The 17,325-nt window shown below is 54.5% G+C and overlaps 2 protein-coding genes across 9 annotated transcripts in view; one reads left to right on the top strand and one right to left on the bottom strand.

Annotated features, from left to right (window-relative positions):
• Window positions 1–5,257, top strand: part of FAM104A (family with sequence similarity 104 member A) — a 16,315-nt gene extending 11,058 nt beyond the window's left edge. For 2 of the 3 annotated variants that reach the window (XM_029928633.1, XM_029928635.1), the window contains exons 3-4: window positions 1,153–1,215; window positions 2,846–5,257. In XM_029928633.1, the coding sequence (XP_029784493.1) occupies window positions 1,153–1,215; window positions 2,846–3,079 (297 nt within the window). In that variant the 3' untranslated portion in view covers window positions 3,080–5,257. The remainder of the gene's footprint in view (window positions 1–1,152; window positions 1,216–2,845) is intronic. The other variant, XM_029928634.1, reaches the window with a different exon arrangement.
• The window catches only part of COG1 (component of oligomeric golgi complex 1), a 21,972-nt gene extending 4,647 nt beyond the window's left edge, over window positions 1–17,325 (bottom strand). For 3 of the 6 annotated variants that reach the window (XM_029928626.1, XM_029928627.1, XM_029928625.1), the window contains exons 1-13: window positions 16,496–17,325; window positions 13,444–13,688; window positions 13,126–13,307; window positions 12,811–12,981; window positions 10,794–10,950; window positions 10,003–10,213; window positions 8,881–9,672; window positions 7,966–8,112; window positions 7,419–7,580; window positions 6,505–6,632; window positions 6,052–6,160; window positions 5,519–5,628; window positions 5,361–5,439 (exon numbers count right to left, since the gene is read on the bottom strand). In XM_029928626.1, coding sequence (XP_029784486.1) covers window positions 5,361–5,439; window positions 5,519–5,628; window positions 6,052–6,160; window positions 6,505–6,632; window positions 7,419–7,580; window positions 7,966–8,112; window positions 8,881–9,672; window positions 10,003–10,213; window positions 10,794–10,950; window positions 12,811–12,981; window positions 13,126–13,307; window positions 13,444–13,688; window positions 16,496–16,810 — 2,808 coding nt within the window. In that variant the 5' untranslated portion in view covers window positions 16,811–17,325. Of the gene's footprint in view, window positions 1–1,117; window positions 1,160–4,103; window positions 4,294–5,360; window positions 5,440–5,518; window positions 5,629–6,051; window positions 6,161–6,504; window positions 6,633–7,418; window positions 7,581–7,965; window positions 8,113–8,880; window positions 9,673–10,002; window positions 10,214–10,793; window positions 10,951–12,810; window positions 12,982–13,125; window positions 13,308–13,443; window positions 13,689–16,495 lie in introns of those variants that run through there. The other 3 variants (XM_029928628.1, XM_029928623.1, XM_029928624.1) reach the window with 3 other exon arrangements.

Below are 17,325 nucleotides of genomic sequence, written 5' to 3'. Positions count from 1 at the left end.
GAGGCAGATCTCCTCGCACCCGGCCCACACCCGCACCGCTTCCTTCCCTTCCCCAGTGGCTGTCTGGTACCTTCGGCCCGCCTGGCGCTGTCCCTGTCTTCCCTCCTCTCCTACCCGCTTCCTGGCTTCCTCCCCGACTCGCTGGAAGTGCTCTCCAGGCTCGCCAGTGCTCTTCCCATTCCGCAGGCACGCGCCGAGCGCCTAGTATGTGCCAGCTCGGATGTCTGCATTTCCTCCTTCCACCTCCCGTTGGGCTGTGACACACCTCACCTTTCATCTACATTGCCACACTTCTGGGTCCTGCGTCCTGCTTGATGCAGCACCCTCACTCCTGAGTGCAGATCGGGGCAGAATGAGGTGCAGGCCTCAGGGCACGGGGTCGTCCACCCATGACCCCTCGTGGATGTTCGTCTGACCGACTGTGCCTGGAGTGGCCCGGCCGCACCACACTAGGGGTTTCACCTCCCCAAACACTCCTTCCCTCTGGTTGCTCTCACCAGGCTCCCGTGTGTCACAGCCTGCTTCCGAAAACTCTCCCTCCACCTGCCAGGCCAGTTCAGACACCATTCAGTTCAGGGAGCCCCTCCTGGTTCCTCTGCACCTGCCACTAGGTCCCCATCGCCGCAGTAGTGTGACGGTAGGATTGTCAGCAGTGGCCATGGGTGGTTTTCACCGTTTAGCCACGCTGAACATTTGGGTACCTGTCCTTATAAAGTTAGTATGAACCAGGGCACCTGGTGGCTCAGCCAGTTAAGCATCTGACTTTGGCTCAGGTCTTGATCTTGAGGTCCGTGAGTTCAAGGCCTTCATTGGATTCTGTGCCAATAGCTCAGAGCCTGGAGCCTATTTCAGATTCTGTGTCTCCCTCGCTCTGTGCCCCTCACTCACTCATGTTCTTTCTACTCTCTATCAAAAATAAACATAAAAAAGTTGGTATAAACCATGTCTTCACACAGGGTTTTTAAAAGGGTCTAGAAATCACAGCTATGTTTGGCTCCCCCACCCTTTTTCAGTATCTTGTGTGACCCATTTTAAAAGATCTTTTACTTTTAATCAGAATAGTGTCACCTTTGCTATTGTAGTGTGAAGTAAAATTTGAGTTGGAAACTTGCCTTACCACAAACTGATTCTAGTTCTTGCCTTAATTTTCAGACAGTACCTGTAACGAAAAACAGTAAAGAAAACAGACTAAGAGGAAACAGAGTGTTCTGCGTGGTGGGTTTCTCATCTAGCATAGCAGCGGACCCGTTAAATACCCATGACCTTCCCAGAGGCACGACAGCCGCATGAGTGGGCTGCCCCCTCTAGGTTAGGAGAGGCCTTGCTAAATGTAAGAAAACAATTCTTGGTTTTGAATCGTATTTGACTTCTGACGTCTTTAAGTAAGTTTAACCGCTGCTGCTGACGGTACCATCGGACTCCATTCAGCTCGTTTTGTAATGCTTTCAGGTTTGTGTTTTTTTGTAGAAGACAGCTTGCCTTTTACTGTCTGTGGGCTGTGGGCTATGTGACCTGCTCAGTAGCTCCATATGACCACTGGACCATGATGATTCTTGCTTTCAGTGTCATTCATAATGGTCTCTCGTGGACATTGCTTTCCTAGCTCTTTTCAGATACATTCACATGCCTACTGTTAGGTGTAACTTTTGATCACAAATGGATAAACTAGTATTCTGAAAATCACTTTTAAAGTTTCATCTGGAAGCATTATTTATACATTTATTTTTGTAATGAAATACATCATAACCACATTGCAAGAATGTGATAGTAAAGGGTGGGAAAGAAATAAGCAACTGTAATCTCTCCCTTCAAATACAACTGCCATGGCCAGTTTTTCTCCAGTCTTTTTTCCTCAGGTGTAGATTTTACATAGCTGTATGTAGACTTTTCAAAAACCAATGACTTTGTGTAAGGGAGCATGGGTTAGTTGTATTAAATGGCTAAGTTAAAAAAACAAAAGCACACACTGGATCATTAATTATTAGAATTCTTTCTCGGATACCGATTCTTTTCAGTACAGTATCGTGTTGAGTTGCGAATGGAGGAAGGGCACTGCTTGTCATTTATTTGAAATGCAGCATTTAAATTGTAAAATACCAGAATTCTGAAATGGATTCTTACCATTGCCTTCCCTTCTGAGAACCGTAGTTCTTAGGGATCTCTGACTAGCTTCTTCAAGACGACTGCGACATCAGGTCATGTTCGCTACATTAGTAAAACTTAGGCCCGCTGGTGCACATTGGCCCCCAGGCGTCTCCAGCTGCAGAAATGCTACTGTAACTTAGAAGAAGTGTGTGGTAGTCATTCAGGGTATGTGCTCTGCATTCAGAGAATACCAAATACCACTTGTGTCTGTGAGAGCGTAACCACGGATCTGTCACAGACATTTTGAGACTTGTGCCCAGAAGCCATTTGATTTGTTAATGATATCTGTACCCTGTACCAGTGATTGGTACTTTGACTCGGAGGCTGAGAACTTCCTCCTTTGATGATTGGACATTATCGGAAAGAATGATAAAATCTGCAGGTAGAGAAGACGCGGAAAGGAAGTAAGATCTGGGTGAGGGGGGGCGCGGTCAGAAGGCCGCACGTGCATCTGGACCCTGCCACTAGCAGGAATGTGATGGGGCTAGGAACCCCACTCCCCCTCGCGTGGCAGTCGTGAGGAGAGAGCGAGGTCTCTAGGTGGCTGCACCTTTTGAGGGGGTAAAGCCCGCTGGCCGGCTGTGCCGGCCCTCCTCAAACCTAACAGCGAGAATTGTGTTAAATAGGGCACTAAGCTAAACCCCGGCGACGCTCTCCAACATGACAGCCTAATCGTGCTCCTGTTTCTCCTTCCTCCCAGTCTTCCAGCAGCGACAGCGGCGGGAGCAGCAGCGGCAGCAGCATCCACAGCCCGGACAGAGCGAGCGGGCCCGAGAGCAGCTTGAGCCACATGGGCGCCGGGTCCGGCCCGAACACCCCCCAGCCCGTTCCCGAGCAGTCCGCGCTGTGCCAAGGCCCTTACTTCCACATCAACCAGACCCTGAAGGAGGCCCACTTCCAGAGCCTGCAGCACCGAGGACGGCCTCTGACATGATGTGTCGGCAGTTTCTTGCCTTCTGTGAAGGGACAGCGCTGTGCAGATTTGATATTTCAACCTACGGTGTTTTAAAAAATTGCACAAAAATACGCCTGTTGGCTTTTCAGTCTATATTTGAAGTAACAGGTTGACAGGCACTTGTTTACTTGTGGTTTTGCTGCACTATTGCAATTTCAAAGGGGCTTCGAAGCAATTTTTTATAGGATTCTTTTGAGGGTGGGTATCACATCCGTGCCGAGGGAATGGCATGAGGAAGTGTCATCTGCGTGTCAAATCCATAGTCTGTCCAGTTCAGATTAGTTTCCAAATCTGTCAATTAGAAACGCTACTTTATGTAAAAAGGCCTTTTAACAATGTGGGATCTTCAAGTTTTTAAATTCAATAAATCAGCGAAGAGTATCTAGTTTCCATGGAAAAAAAACCCTAAGTTTTTTCCCCCAAAATTTAGAAAGCTTGATTCAGTCTTGCACTGAAATTAACGGCCATACTACCTCTTAGTATGTAGATGTCCTGTTGAAAGCGCTCCGTCCTTTCTAGCAGGAGAACAATCAGATCCGAGTCAGACCGCAGAAGCGAAGCACCCTTGCTAATCACCGTCTTCTCTCTTTGTTATATATTTGTATTTCCAGAGAGAATCTCTTTCAGACTTGTATACCCAGATAACTTCTGCTACTGTTACTCCTCCAGAGCCTCCGTCTCAGACTTAGTAGGACACATTGCACAGACCTGGTAGTCCAGAAGTACATAACCGATGACTTCTGTCTCAGCCACAGACCGGTCCTGTCAGCAGCCTCCGTGCTCTCACTGGGAGTGGCCTTGGGGGTCCAGGAGCAAGGCGCTGCTGCACGCGGACCAGGCGTGAGCGCTCTGAACTGCTTTCGGACGTCACCAGTATCGTGACGCCGCGGATAAGGCTTCGCTTTACGCTTAACATAACCCCTAACAGTAATCCGGGAGCCACATTCCACCGCCAGAACTGGAAAGACTCGTGTGGCTTAGAAATAAATGAGCAGAGGCACCGTTAGAAGAAGTGATGTAGTATTTATTTAGAGAGAGATGGGTATGCTCCCGTGTTATTTGGTCATGCTAGAGAGCCAGCCTAGCTTGAATAATGAAGGCGTAGACGTGTCTTCCTCCTCACTGACCAGCTGTCTGAACAAGGAGCCAGGGTGCGTTGGGTCACTTGCTTGGGAGAGGGCCGGGGGGCCAACCTGCCATGCATGTAGAGGAAAGTGCCTTAGAGTCTCCCCAGACCCGCCCGCCTGCCCCCCCTGCACTGGGAGCCCACACAGCACACACGAGCAGACCTCAGAAGCACCAGTGCTCTAGGAAGGGGCCTTTGCTCTTGTCCAGATCTGCAGAGGCTACAGGGGACACAACGCGATTTTATCATGTGGCAGAACTGACACTTGAAGGGGAGGGCTCTTCCTGGGAAAAGGGTAAAGACACGCGCCTCCTTTCCCCGGCCGGGCCTCTCCTTCGGACGGCACGTACAGGTCAGGTACTTGAAGGGGAGGGTCGGGCAGAGGCCCGTGCTCGTGGCGGGGCCGGTCTGTGCAGGGACCTGTTGCCGCCACTACCCTCTCCCATGTGTGACAACCAGATGTGTGATGAGGATCTGGGTCCTAATGGGTTTGCCGGCAGGGAAGATGGAAAGGCTGCGTTGCTAAGACTTTGTCTAACAAGAAAGCAAACAGAACTAAAGGCTGTAAGAAGACAGGCTGTTTGGGCTCAAACATGTACACAGCACAACTCAGAAATACCCAGGAGGACTCCTGCGGGCTTAATGGATGGCAGCCGACTGAAACGAAACGTGTATCAACAAGAAAACGTCAACCTCCAGAAAGCAACTTCCCTTTTATTTCCCACCCAACCGAAAGAAATGGAAGATGAAACCACCACCAGAACAAAAACGTCTCTTTTCCACATAAGTGCAGTCCTAGCGCTGGGTTAGCAGTGACCTCGCTCGCCCTACAAGGAGCAGTCTCCGTCCTGTCCTGCCTGTTTCCCACAGCCTGGGCAGCCCGAGAGGCCGCTTCTGTCACGAGGCTGCGTGACAGTGTAAACGGGCACCTTCTCAAACTTCTGTCAGGGCACCTTCTCAAACTTCTGTCAGCTCGAGCTAGTGAACCTTGTACTCTCTGTCGCGCCGCCATTAAAAGCAGCATTAGTGCACATTGTCCTTCAGTTCTTTACCGATGTTTGCGGGGGAGCTGACTGGGTGGTCTGGCGGGAGGAGGGGGCAGGATCACCGTGAACCCCTGGTCCTCGCACTAACCTGTGTTTTTGTTTCAATGCTTCTGCCGGTCGGTTTGGCCTTCCGGGTGCTTGTCATGCTCAGCGGAAGAAGTCCGAACCTTCGAAACAGGACGAGGGAATGTCAGTGGCTGGAACGGGAAGCTTCGGGGCCCGGCAAAAGCATCTTAGAACCATTACCTGATCTGACTCGATGCCAAGGGCAGGATGTTATGGGGTTCTTGGGAGTTGAAGGTGTTGCTCCTGGGAGTGAACTGATTATCTGTGCCAGTGACCAACCCAAAGAGAACCTGGCAGACGAGAAACGGAGCAGAGGAACACGCTGGGTTTGTACTGTCCCGTTGAAAAAACCCCTTCCCTGGCCTAGGAATCAGGCTCTACTTTGTTTCTCCATCCTTTTGAGGAATATTCTTTTCAGTGTGTGAGTGCTTCAGAATTCCCTTTTTCACTGCCCACGGGTCAGAACCTCAGGTCACCTGGCTCTTTCATTTCATTCCTCTTCCTGAGGCCCTGACCTTAATAAAACCGTAATAATCCTGATCTCCACTTCCAGGGGTCAATCATGGTTGCCTCAGAGGTGAGACTTTTATCTAATCCTCTTCCGGCCCTTGCGGCTTGGGCCCCCACCCTCCAGAACAGCCCCTACTTAAGGATTAAGTGCAGGAGCAGGCTTGCGTGGGGACCGGAGCCTGTGCGTTTCTCGCGTGACTTACGGAAGTCCGCTGCACCAGCCGAGTGAGGTTGCTGTTGAGGTGCGGTGTGAAAACGTCCAGGTCAAATGGGTCAATGAGGGTTTCCAGATAGTCGGCCACTTTCCCAACTCTGAAAAAAATTATGATTTCCTTTGCCACATTTTCGGGGTCCTGCTGAGATGTCTGCGTGGATTCCACTCTATCCCCGCAGCGAGGGGCAGCGCCGCGGGCTCGAATTCTGCCCCAGAGCTGGCTGGCGGACTCAGGAGAGGGAGGAATGAGATTCCACGTACCCCACTTGATGGTGGCACTTACCCAACAGGTGGCCACTCTATCTAGCTGGTGATGCGAGCACTTCCTGTTTAAGCCAAACACAACTAACGCACGCGCACGCCGCACACGGAGAGGCTGCCCCTTGGTGGCTTTCTGGGACGGGGCTGTGTGCACTTGGGAGGGCCGGCGGCGGGAGCCTACCTGGAGTCCTGCTTGCCACGGCCACTCTTCACCTCCTCCCCCCTGGCTGTCAGCACAATGCCGAGGTAGCGCAAGTCATAGAGCAGCTGCAGGGCCCGGTTCTGGGTCACTGGGAATGCACCTTCTTTCTGCAAGTGAATTTCCGCCCCACCCGTTAAGGGAGGCTTGTAAAATAAGCAAGGCAAACAGCTTCATGTCTTGGTCGAGTTACAGCTTATTCCAGAAGCAGCAGCATCTATATGCATAAGGGCAGTTCAACCTCACAATGACAACAGAAGTAATAGGTTATGTTTGAGAGTTGGTCTTAAACCAAACTAAAAACCTGGAAGGCCGTGGGGGCTGCAGACTGCCCTTTAAAAGGGCAAAAAGCTCCTAGCATGAAGGAGCACCCTGAGCAGGCTCCGGAGAGGAGGCTTCGCTGAACCCTCCCCCAGGTCAGGAGCTGGCCCTGTCTTTGAAATGTCACTAACGGGGCTGGGACACCCACCAAGGGCAGAGCGCTTTGGAAGAGGGCAGCGGGGCAGAGGGCTGGGAGAGAGGAGCTCCTGGAGGCCAGTGCCTCTGTGTGCCACATGCTGTGCTGGGCATGGTCCCCCCCCTACCCCCAAGCTGTTTTCTGAGTGCCCGCGCTGGACTCTGGAGAAACAGAAACAGCCTCCCAAGTTGCCCCAAGCCACAGCTAGGACTGGGCAACGCGGGGGTCGGAAACCAGGCCTGTTTTCTTTCCCGCTGAACTGCCTTTTCATGAACACCAGCTCGATCCTTGAGAAGGGGTGTGAGGAACTCCCAGCGCAGGAAGCCACCATCGCTGAGCGGCGTAAACACTTGACATCCTTGGTGGGAACTGCCCACGCCCAACATCAAGCTAAGGTTTTTATTTCTGGTTTTAGTGGGGAAAAAACGCAAACACCGACCTTCACCTGTTTCTCTTCTGAAAGCTTCTCATAGGCAGCCACCACTTGGACCATGCAGCTTTTCAACATCTCCTGCAGGGTCACCTTTGGCAAAGCGTGGCCTCCAACCCGGTTAATTTCTTGGCAGAGGCTAAAGAGGAAGGACTGGACGTACCAGGATGGCTAAAATGACAAAGGGACGCTGAGTCACCAAGTTGTGCCAATTGGTAAAAGCGGGTCTGTTTATCCTTACTAGGCTCACGTGGCTGGACCTTGACCCTCCATCAGCCCCCCTCACAGCAAGCCAGGTAACAGAGACAAGTGACAATCGCTGCCATTCCCATGGTGGCCGGGGGCTTGGCCCGGCAGGTTGGCAAGTGCTTTACGCTGTTTTCACTGAGCAGAGCCCGGAACATGCAAGGAAAGGATCGTTAACCAACTGACCTCTCGAACAGTCTGCTACCTACTTGGCCCTCGGTCCACTCCCCCCGTGATGGAGAGTTACAAACACCACTTCCAGCTCTTCCTCTCCCGGGCCACAGGGGCTGTAACGGGGGCGCCCGCTCACCTGTGTAGGGAGTCGGATGGTGGACGTGACGCTGCCGCCAGACTCCACCTCCTCCTGGATGTCTAGCTCATCCCAGCTGGTGGCGGTGGCCAGGATGGAGCCGGCATCGTCCCGGAGCAATGACTGGGTGAATCCATGAGCCAAAACCTGGTGATAAAAGGTGAAAATCCAACCGGCCACTGAGCCGCTCTACAGAGTGTTTCTCGCCAGCAGGGCAATCTTGAGGCCGGCTTCCACCGCTCAGATCACGTGTGCAGTGCTGAGTGGGAAGGTCCCTCTTCTCGGGCTAATTCCGCACGCCAGTCACGGGAGTTCTGTCATAACCACTCCACAGATGTCGGGGGCCACCCCTTAGGACACCAGCAGAGACCACAGGGAAAATGATACTCGGGGGGCACCTGGGTGGCTCAGTCGTTGAGCGGCCAACTTCGGCTCAGGTCGTGACCCCATGGTTCGTGGGTTGGAGCCCCGCATCGGGCTCTGTGCTGACAGCTAGCCCAGAACCTGGAGCCTGTCTTCAGATTCTGTCTCCCTCTTTTTCTGACCCTCCCCTGCTCACACTGTCTCTCTCTCAAAAATAAAACATTAAAAAAAAATCTTTAAAAAATGATACTCGGGTTGAAGAGCAGGAAACACAGACCCTTGCTCAAGAGGTCTTTCTTTCATTCTTATCAGGCGGCAGGAGAAAAAGCCAGTATTTCTGTCTCTAAAATCTAGACTAAGAATGTGAGCGGGAGAATGTTCACGTTTGAGCCGCCTCGCTGTCACAGAGAAGTCAAAGGAACTACATGAAAGGAGCATTGCTCTTCCCTTGCTGCGAACCGCCCTCGCTGAGGCCAGCCGGCCCCGAGCGTACCCGAAGGGAGACGACCCGGGGGTCACACAGGGAGAACACGCCTACGGGCTGTCACTCACCTTCACGACCGCGGAGCTCCACACACGGTAGCCCGTCACGCTCTGCTGCAGGAGCAGCTCAGTGACCTCCTGCCACTTGGCCTGCGTGGGAAGCACTTCCTGGGGTTTCCCCTTTCCCTGCTTTTTCAGAGCCCTGGGGTCCCTTGCTGGTTTCTCGGAGCTCCCGGCCTTCCCCAAGATGCACTGTTTCAGATGGGGACACAACTCTGCCAGCGACTGGCAGAGTCTGGCCATGAAAAGGACCGCGTGCAGCTGGACACTGTTGAGGACGTCCCGCTGCCCCTGCACCGCCTGCTCGATGCTGCGCAGCTCTGCCCCGATGCAGTCCGTGACACGTGCAATGCACGCTGCCGACTGAGCCCGCAGCAGCTCCTGCACGGCCCCGGCGTCCGCGTACCTGTCAAAGGTGCGGCTCTTGGCTTGCGCAGGGGGGACATCCTTGGGCAGTGACGGGTCTGCACAGGGAAGGTAAGCCAGGAGGTCGTCCAGCTGAGCCTGCAGTTTCGAATCCAGGGCAGAGCAGAAGTTCTGGACGCAGGGGCTGACGGCCAGCGCCTTCATGGAGAGCCCGCTGCCAGCACACTGCCCCCGGTGCGCCACGCTGACCCAGGCGGTGTCGGGAGTCAGGTCCTGGGGACTCTCGGACCAGAGGAAGAGAGCCATGTTGTGCTCCAGGTGGATGTGCTTGTTTGCAGCGGAGGTGCCGGGGTTGCTCTCGAGCTCCTGCAGGGCTGACACGAGGAGCTCCTTGCAGCCGGTGGAGATGGAGTCGAAGCCTTCTTTCGTCAGGGTCTGGAAGAGAGCGAGAGCAGCATTCCAGCTGCGACCTGTCAGGAGATCCCAAAGCCCCAGCACCGCTGGCACTCCATCGGGGCACTCTGCGCGGTCTCCGGTACAGTCAGATCGCATGGTGGTGGCAGAGGTCAGGGTCATTGCTGATGGCGTGGACACACTCCCGACCCCCCGACGGAGGCCCCGTCTCTTTCTGTGCCAGAGGCTGGATCTCTGCTCATTTCTGTGGTTCGTGAGCCAGAAGAGCCACCCGAGTCAGTCAGCAGAGAGAAAAGACTCCGGGAGGGACAGACTCCCAGGGACGGGCCAGCTGTCTTGTGATGTCCTCACCTGTAGCCGCTCCAGGAACAGCTGCTGCATCAGATCCTCCCAGAACAAGAGCGGCTTCTCCAGGAGCCGGTGACATACGCCATCCCAGCTGTGCCCGGAGGCCTCGCTGGTCAGCAGCTCCCACACGGCGTCCCGGGTCCCCGCGAGGCCCTTCATGCTCTTCACGTACGACAGCAGGCTGGTGATCCCGTTTTTAATGTCTTCGTTGCACCTGCAGCGGAATCCTTTTTCTTGCACTTTATTAGATTCACGGTTTTCACACCGTTTTTACGAGAAAGGGCAGGACTCCATTTGAAAGCCTCTTACTTGGGCCCCCATATATATATATATATATATGTGTGTATACATCTATCTATATATATATATATATACACACATCTCAGAGTATTCATAAATATATTCAAGACAGCATTTCTGGCTAGATGGGGGATGGGGCCTCTCCCACCTCCCGGAGCAATCTATCCGGAAGGAAGCCTACCGCCCATCAAAATGGCTTCAGAAACCACTGCACTGAATTAAAGCTTAGGAGGGGCAGGACCCTTACACAGAGAGAATTTAACATCCTGTAGTACTATTTTGAAAGGGGAATCCCTTCTTGGTTCTCCGTAGCGAGGGCTGACCCTCCCCGAGGGTGGTGACAGGTGTGCGGGGTGAGCAACTGGTGTGACAGGCAGCACGCAGAGCATCCTCTAGAAGACCCGGCCTCCCCCGCATTCCTCAGTGGCCTCACTGGCCCTCCTGCAGCCACGTGAGCGGCTCCTGCCAGCCTCGGGAAAGTTCTGGCTGCTTACATGTGGATCCACTTCTGCAGTGTGTCCTTCAGGTGCTCCTGGCTGATGGGCTGCGCCAGGGTCCGGAGAGCCGGCTGGAACCCAGTGACGGATGCCGGCAGGTGTCTGGACCAGCTGCACAGCTTCACCTCCTCTTGCAGGACGCCGGCGCCCTTCCCTGAGAGAAGGCCAAGCGACACGTCATCGGGGCCATCCTTTGGCAGGCATGTTTCAAAATGGACCTAGAAGGAACTTGCAAAAATCATCTCGTCTTCCTTTGGGCAGGTCAGGCCAGGCCCCTGAAACTGGGGTGAGGGGGGCAGAAAGTACAGAACATACGTTCCTCAGGGAGCTGGCAGCTTCCTGCCAACATGGGCGCCATGTCGGTGGAGAAGGCGAAGGGCAGAGAGGAAGCGGGGAGCGGGGCAGGGGGAAGAAGCAGTGCTGAGCGCTGGGCAGCCCTCCGCGTCCTGGAGGCGGAACCCACGTTGTCACAAAATAAAAGTGATCGTTTCCCCTTCCCCAGCATCCTCTAGCCAACCCGGAAGAGCTAAGAGTCGAAGACCACTCATCTTGATGAGCGGTTTGCAGCTCCTTAGCGGTGACCTCTCAAGATGGACACCTGCATCTGTGGGAGACCCTGGGAGGCTCCTTCACCATACTCTGCACAAACAGCCTCCAGAGCTGGAGACACAGGGGTCCTTCTAAGGTGCCCTGTCCTTGGACTCCAAAGCCTTGACGTATTAGCGCATACTCACCTTTCATGGGAGGGAAAAGGATGAAATGGAAGCACCTAGAGGGAAGCCAAGGCATAAGGAGGTGGCACCCTGGCTGGAAGATTAAGCACGCCCAAGAAGTTGACCAGAGGGCTGTCCCCACTTTCTACTTGTTTCCCTTCTACCCTTGGCTGTGTCTCCTCCGCCTGACCTCTGAGTCCTGGAGTCCCCCGAGGCACAGTCCTCTGTCATCCTCTCTTCCTGCTGACGTCCCCTATCCCCACGGCCTCAGACAGCAGCCACAGGCACAGATGTGTGTCTCTGGCCGGACCTCCTACTGTCCTGTTCTGGACCCACAGCCGCCTGCCCACTCCGCATTCCCATTCCAAGGGCTCAGGGATCTCCAAGGCAGTATTTTCAAGACAGAACTCATCATCAGCCCTCTCAAGCAGCTCCTTTCCTCGTAAACTTGGACGCCTCCTTTCCACACCCCCCACAGCCAAGCTACCAAACCCCCCTGCTAAACAGATGTCCAAACTGTCCAGTTAGCCGCCCTGGTCTGCTGCCTAGGTCATGAGGACAGCCTCCCAGGTAAGCTGTCCCTGTCCACTCCAGGCCCCATGAAGAGCCACTGCCACATATGAGCCAAATGCATTTAATTCCAATTAGGATAAAGGCTATCAAATAAAAGCACAGGATGTATGGGAACATATAACAGGAGGAGGAACAAGCCTGGGAGGTCTTAGAGGGCTCTCCATTGTTCTCTGGAAAAAGTGCAAACTCCCCAGCCTGGTCCACGCAGCTCTCCATTATCTGGTCACTTCTGACAGACAGGCCACATGCTACTCTTCACCCCACCCCATACCCCTTAGCCTCCCCCGCTTGCTTTTAGTCTCTCACATAGCCTCATACCTCCCTTGCCTCAGGACCTTTGCACATCCCATCCCCTTGGCCTGGAACTCTTCCTTGCCTCCCTCACCTGACTAATGCTTGCTGAGCTTTCAGATTTTAGTGTAAATATCGCTCTCCAAGGAAAGCATCATTCGTGAGGTCCCTCCCAAGTCAGCTTGTACTTTGCCTTCCTGACAGTGGCCGATGTGGCTATTCGACAGATGTGTGTGTATCTGTGAGTTCAGGCTCTGCCTCTACCGCTAGGCTGTGACCGCCATGAAGGTGGGGCCCGCATCTGTCCCGCACACGGCTCTATCCCCAGAGCACCACAGGGTCAGGCCGAGGGAACACCTGGCTCAGCAGGTAAGAGCTGAATCTGGGAACGAGCGGAGAATGAATCTGAAAATGAGAAAGGTTGGCTGGGAGCTCACCGGGGGGATGCTGGCCTGTGATGGTCGCTAGAGTTGAGAAGAGCAGGCCGCACGGCAGGGACGGGTCTGGCAGCTGCCCTTCCGGTGACGTGTAGAAAAGAGCATGAGCTTGGTTCAGCGTGGTGGCCAGCAGCTCCACCAACGAGCAAATCTGAGTCTTGATGCCAGAACCTGCGAGAAGAAACCATCCTCCGGTAACCAGTTCCTGTGGTGAGATTACAAACACGCAACACCCTGGACGCGCCGGCCTCCCTGAGCTCAGCCTTCCCCATGCCGTCGTTTAAGGACTGCACGTTGGAAAGAAGCCGAGCCCACCGTGCTGTGGCTGGTTGAGAAGTTTCTGAATGGCTGCCTTTCGGGCCAACAGGAAGTCTGTGAGGGCTTGGCGAGGGGAGCTCTCTTCCAAGAGCATTATGGAGCACAGGGCCTCGGCCACAGCCTGGTCAGACACGGCGTGGCATTTGAGCAGCTGCTTGCTTTCATGCAGAATAGTCGACCTAGAAGGAGGAGGACCAAGGTCAACGGGGAAGTCTTTACATCTTGGGAGGAAGAACCATGGTACATATTCCGCAAACCGGCGGCAGCGGAAGCGTGGCCATCCCCGGAGGCGGTGCCGATGCCGGCTGCACTTACCGGAAGTGGCTGGCCGCTGCCACCTGCCGGATGAGTATGGGGAATCGCAAGAGGACGGGGCTGTATCGAGAGCCAGAAGAGTCCAGCTGGAGCAGGCCGTGCAGGTGACCGCAGAGCAGGTACAGCTGCGTGGCGTGCAAGTACTGAGAGGCCTCCATGGAGCTCCAGATCTTCTCGGGAATTTCCAAGAGGAGCTTGATCTGGGCAGCCATGCTGTAGAACTTCTCCTGGGACGGCTGCTGGGGCTGCAGGGAGAGACGCAGGAATCCACGTCAGGAGAGCAAACAAATAAACGCAAGGTCGGCGGCTGGCAGGCTGGAGGGGAAGCGCGGAGCGGACTGCAGGGCCGGAGCTCTTGTTAAACCTGACGCCTCTCGGCAAGGCTTTGAGTCTAGGGTGACAATCACTGGGGGCGCCTGGGTGGCTCAGTTGGTTGAGCGGCCGACTTCAGCTCGGGTCATGATCTCGCTGTTTGTGGGTTCGAGCCCCGCGTCGGGCTCTGTGCTGACAGCTCAGAGCCTGGAGCCTGCTTTGGAGTCTGTGTCCCCTTCACTCTCTGCCCCTCCCCTGCTCATGCTCTCTCTGTCTCTCAAAATAAATAAACGTTAAAAAAAAAAAGAATCACTGGAGACCATCACACTGGCTTTTCCTCCCAGCCGGGTATGCCTTCGCCCAGTCTCTTGGAGTGGCGGCCTCGGTCTGGTCATCTCGTGGTCTGGTGGTCAGCGAGCCAGGAGCCCTGCGGACCACTGACCGAGTGACCTTCTCCTTCCCTTTCCTGACGTTCCGCCTTCCCTTGTTGGCTCCTGCTTCTTTGAGAGCTTGACACACTTCTCGGCCGGCTGCTCTTTCCCGCCCCTCCGCCTGGTGCAGTCCTCACTGCCTCTGCCCACCTCAGCCCGTCCTCCCACTCCAGGACTCTCTGCCCCGAAGCATCGCCTCTAGGCAGAGCACCGCTTCTTCGTCTTTCTCGGTCCTCACCACTCTCCTGCGTCCCAGGGGCGCCTCTGCTGTCACTGCCTGCTAAGTGTCACTGCCATTCCGTAATCAGTATGTTCAAAATGAAATTCACTGCCTTCGCAAAAATCTCAGTCATCTGACCTCCGTAGGTATCTTCGCATACCACCCCCTGCTCCCACGTTCCCAGGACATGCTCGTCCTTCCGATGGTTCTGCTGAGGTCTCTCCTACTAGGTTCCAGTTACTACTTCCAAGGCTCTAATGCAGGTCCTTACCGTCTCACACTCAGATCAACCCAAGCCCATTTCACTTCTCTACCGCCTCCAATCTATCCTTTACCTCTGCCTTCAGATTAACCTCCTTCAGAGGGTATTTAGATGCTATTTTTGCTCAGTTCCAAAAGGCTCCTCACTGTTTAGTAACTTGGCCTGCGTGGTCAAGGATTTCCTGTCCTTCCAACTGCTTTCTTCCAGGGACCCTTCAATCCATTGGTTGTCATGTAAGGGTAAGGGAGGGAATTCATCCTCTAGGAAAGTTCTGGAAACAGTTTTGATTATCAGAAAGAAGAGGGGTCCTGCTGGTGTCCAGTGGATCGAGGCCAGGGATGCTTATAAATAGCCTACAATGTACAAGACAGCCTCTAAAACAAAGAATGATCCAGTCCCAAATGTCCACCACACCAAGGCTGAGAACCCCTGCTTTAATCAAACTGATTACCTGTTTTTAATTGTCTTTTCATACTCCAGGCCCACACTCCAAACCTCACCCATCATGACAGCCTCTCCTTACCGAGAAACACTCAAGCCTGAAGTGACTTCCTGCGGAAACCTTATGGTAAATGTACGTAATTATTTTGGAATCAATCACACATTATCCTAAAATGTTTTCTATTGCTACGCTGAAGTACTTATATTTTTCTCACCAACTTTCCATGGAGTTAATTCCTTGACTAGTTTGGAAATTCCATCAGAGCAGGAATTGGGGGGGGGGGGGCTTCTGTTTCTTTGTGCCTCCAACACAGAAGGCACGCAAATATTTGTGAGTTTGAGACTCAATCAGAAATAATAACTATTAAAAAAACAAATACATTTCTAATGTGAGGCATGGTACAAGTTAGCTTTTTAATAAACCTGAAGCATGACCCCGTTCTAAGAAAGGCTGGCCACTAAAAGGAGGCATGTGTAAATGAACAGAGGAGAGGGATGAGGTCTCTCATTTCAAAAATTAGCCAAGTATTTCCAATCTTCTATGATTCTGTTGTGTGAGCCCTGCTTACTGACCTGGAGTCTTCAAAAACACAGGGTGTACTGAAAAGTTCCAAGCTGTAGCTAAATTGTACTTTTGTAACATGTACAAAATTTGTAAAGAACAAATTCCTTGTTTACTTTTCTGACCCTCCCTACCCCTTCCCTTCACTGTCATCCCTAAGTCAACATTCTTTAGGAACTCAAAATGCTCCTCCGCTATTAGACGGTATGTAGGGCTGAATTCTTCCGCATCAGGTCTAATCATGAGCATTTTGGGGGGAGAAACTGGGGAACTTGACTAGAATAACCTTCCTTCCCTAAAACGAAAATGTTTCGCTACTGAAAGATGAGATGGCGGCCCGTGCCGTCCTGCAGCCACTCCGGCAGCGGGTAGAACAGCTGTTTGGGATCCTGGAAGTTACTCTTGGGAGGGGGGTGGGGTCAAGACTGGGACGAGGAACATGAGGGGAAGGTGCAAACATAAGGGAGAGATGTGTTCTAGAATAATGTCAGGAAACGTTATACAGGTAAATGAATTGCTGTGTCGAGCGAGTAGACCGCTGGCGTTTTCTTCTAAAGCTGGAAGGGAGAGCCCAGCGAACCCACGAGGGCGGGGAGAGAATCTGGGCCCGGAAGTCAGGGAAGGTTCCTGAGCTGAATGACCAACCAGCAGCCCGCGCAGGTAGGACCCCGGCGTTCCCCCCACCAGGAAGCGGGGCCAGAAATTGGCAGCAGGCTCTTCCCTCCGCCGGAGAGGCTCGCGCGGAGGGGGCGGGGCAGGCCGGCGGCCCCGGGAGGGCTGGGGGCGGGTCTGCGGGGGGCGGGGCCCGGAGGTGTGGGGCTGACCTGCGGGTCCCGCGACGGTAGGGGGGCTGTCAAGCCGGCCTCGCGGAGACGGGCGCAGTACTGGTCGGTGGCCCTCACGGCGTCCACCAGCCCCTCGGCGCAGCGGCGCATCTGGCCGATGGTGTCGGCCGCCTCGATCAGGTCGCGGTACCGCTCTCCCACCATTTGCCGCAGCTCCTCTTTCTTGTGCTCGATCTCGGCCCGAACCTGGCGCTCCAGTCCGCGGATCTCCTCCGCTCCGTGTGTCTCGAAAAGCGCCGCGGGGTCGCGCAGATCCAGCCGCTTCAGCGCGGGGGAGGTGGCCGCGGCCGCCATGATGGACCCGTCAGCCTCCCGACAGGTCACTTCCGCCCGGAGGCCCGCCCGGCAGCCATCTTGGGTGGGGGCGGAAGCGCTTCCGCCCCGCTGCCCGCCATTCTTGTTCGGGGCCGCTCTTGCGGCCGAGGAGCGGGGCCGGAATGGGTGGTGGCTTGTTTTAAAGAGAGACGCTGCGGGTGGGTGGGCAGGTCCCTAGGGCCCACCGTCAGTCGGCGCGCTGGGACCCGCAGCCCCGCCCGGTGCAGGTGCACCCTCCGCGCATCTGACCTCTGCCCGGGCCGTGCGGCTGCTCTGTCTGCTCCGGGCGTCCGAGCCCCTCGGAAAGCCGCAGCCGCCCCGGGTCCCGGCACAACTTGACCGCTAGGTTCCCTGCGCTGCCTGCGGGCACCGGGCGTTATCTTACGGCGCCGTGGCCGAATGCAACGCCAGGAGTGGAGGAATTGGGATCCGTTCGTGTTCACCGGCGAGAGTAACTTCGCAGTTGCTCGGGACCGGCTTTTCTCGAAGGCGCG

Source organism: Suricata suricatta, chromosome 17 (assembly GCF_006229205.1).
Source record: "Suricata suricatta isolate VVHF042 chromosome 17, meerkat_22Aug2017_6uvM2_HiC, whole genome shotgun sequence".
NCBI lineage: Eukaryota > Metazoa > Chordata > Mammalia > Carnivora > Herpestidae > Suricata > Suricata suricatta.
Note: the sequence above shows the minus strand (reverse complement) of the source record. Positions and strands in the feature narration are given on the sequence as shown.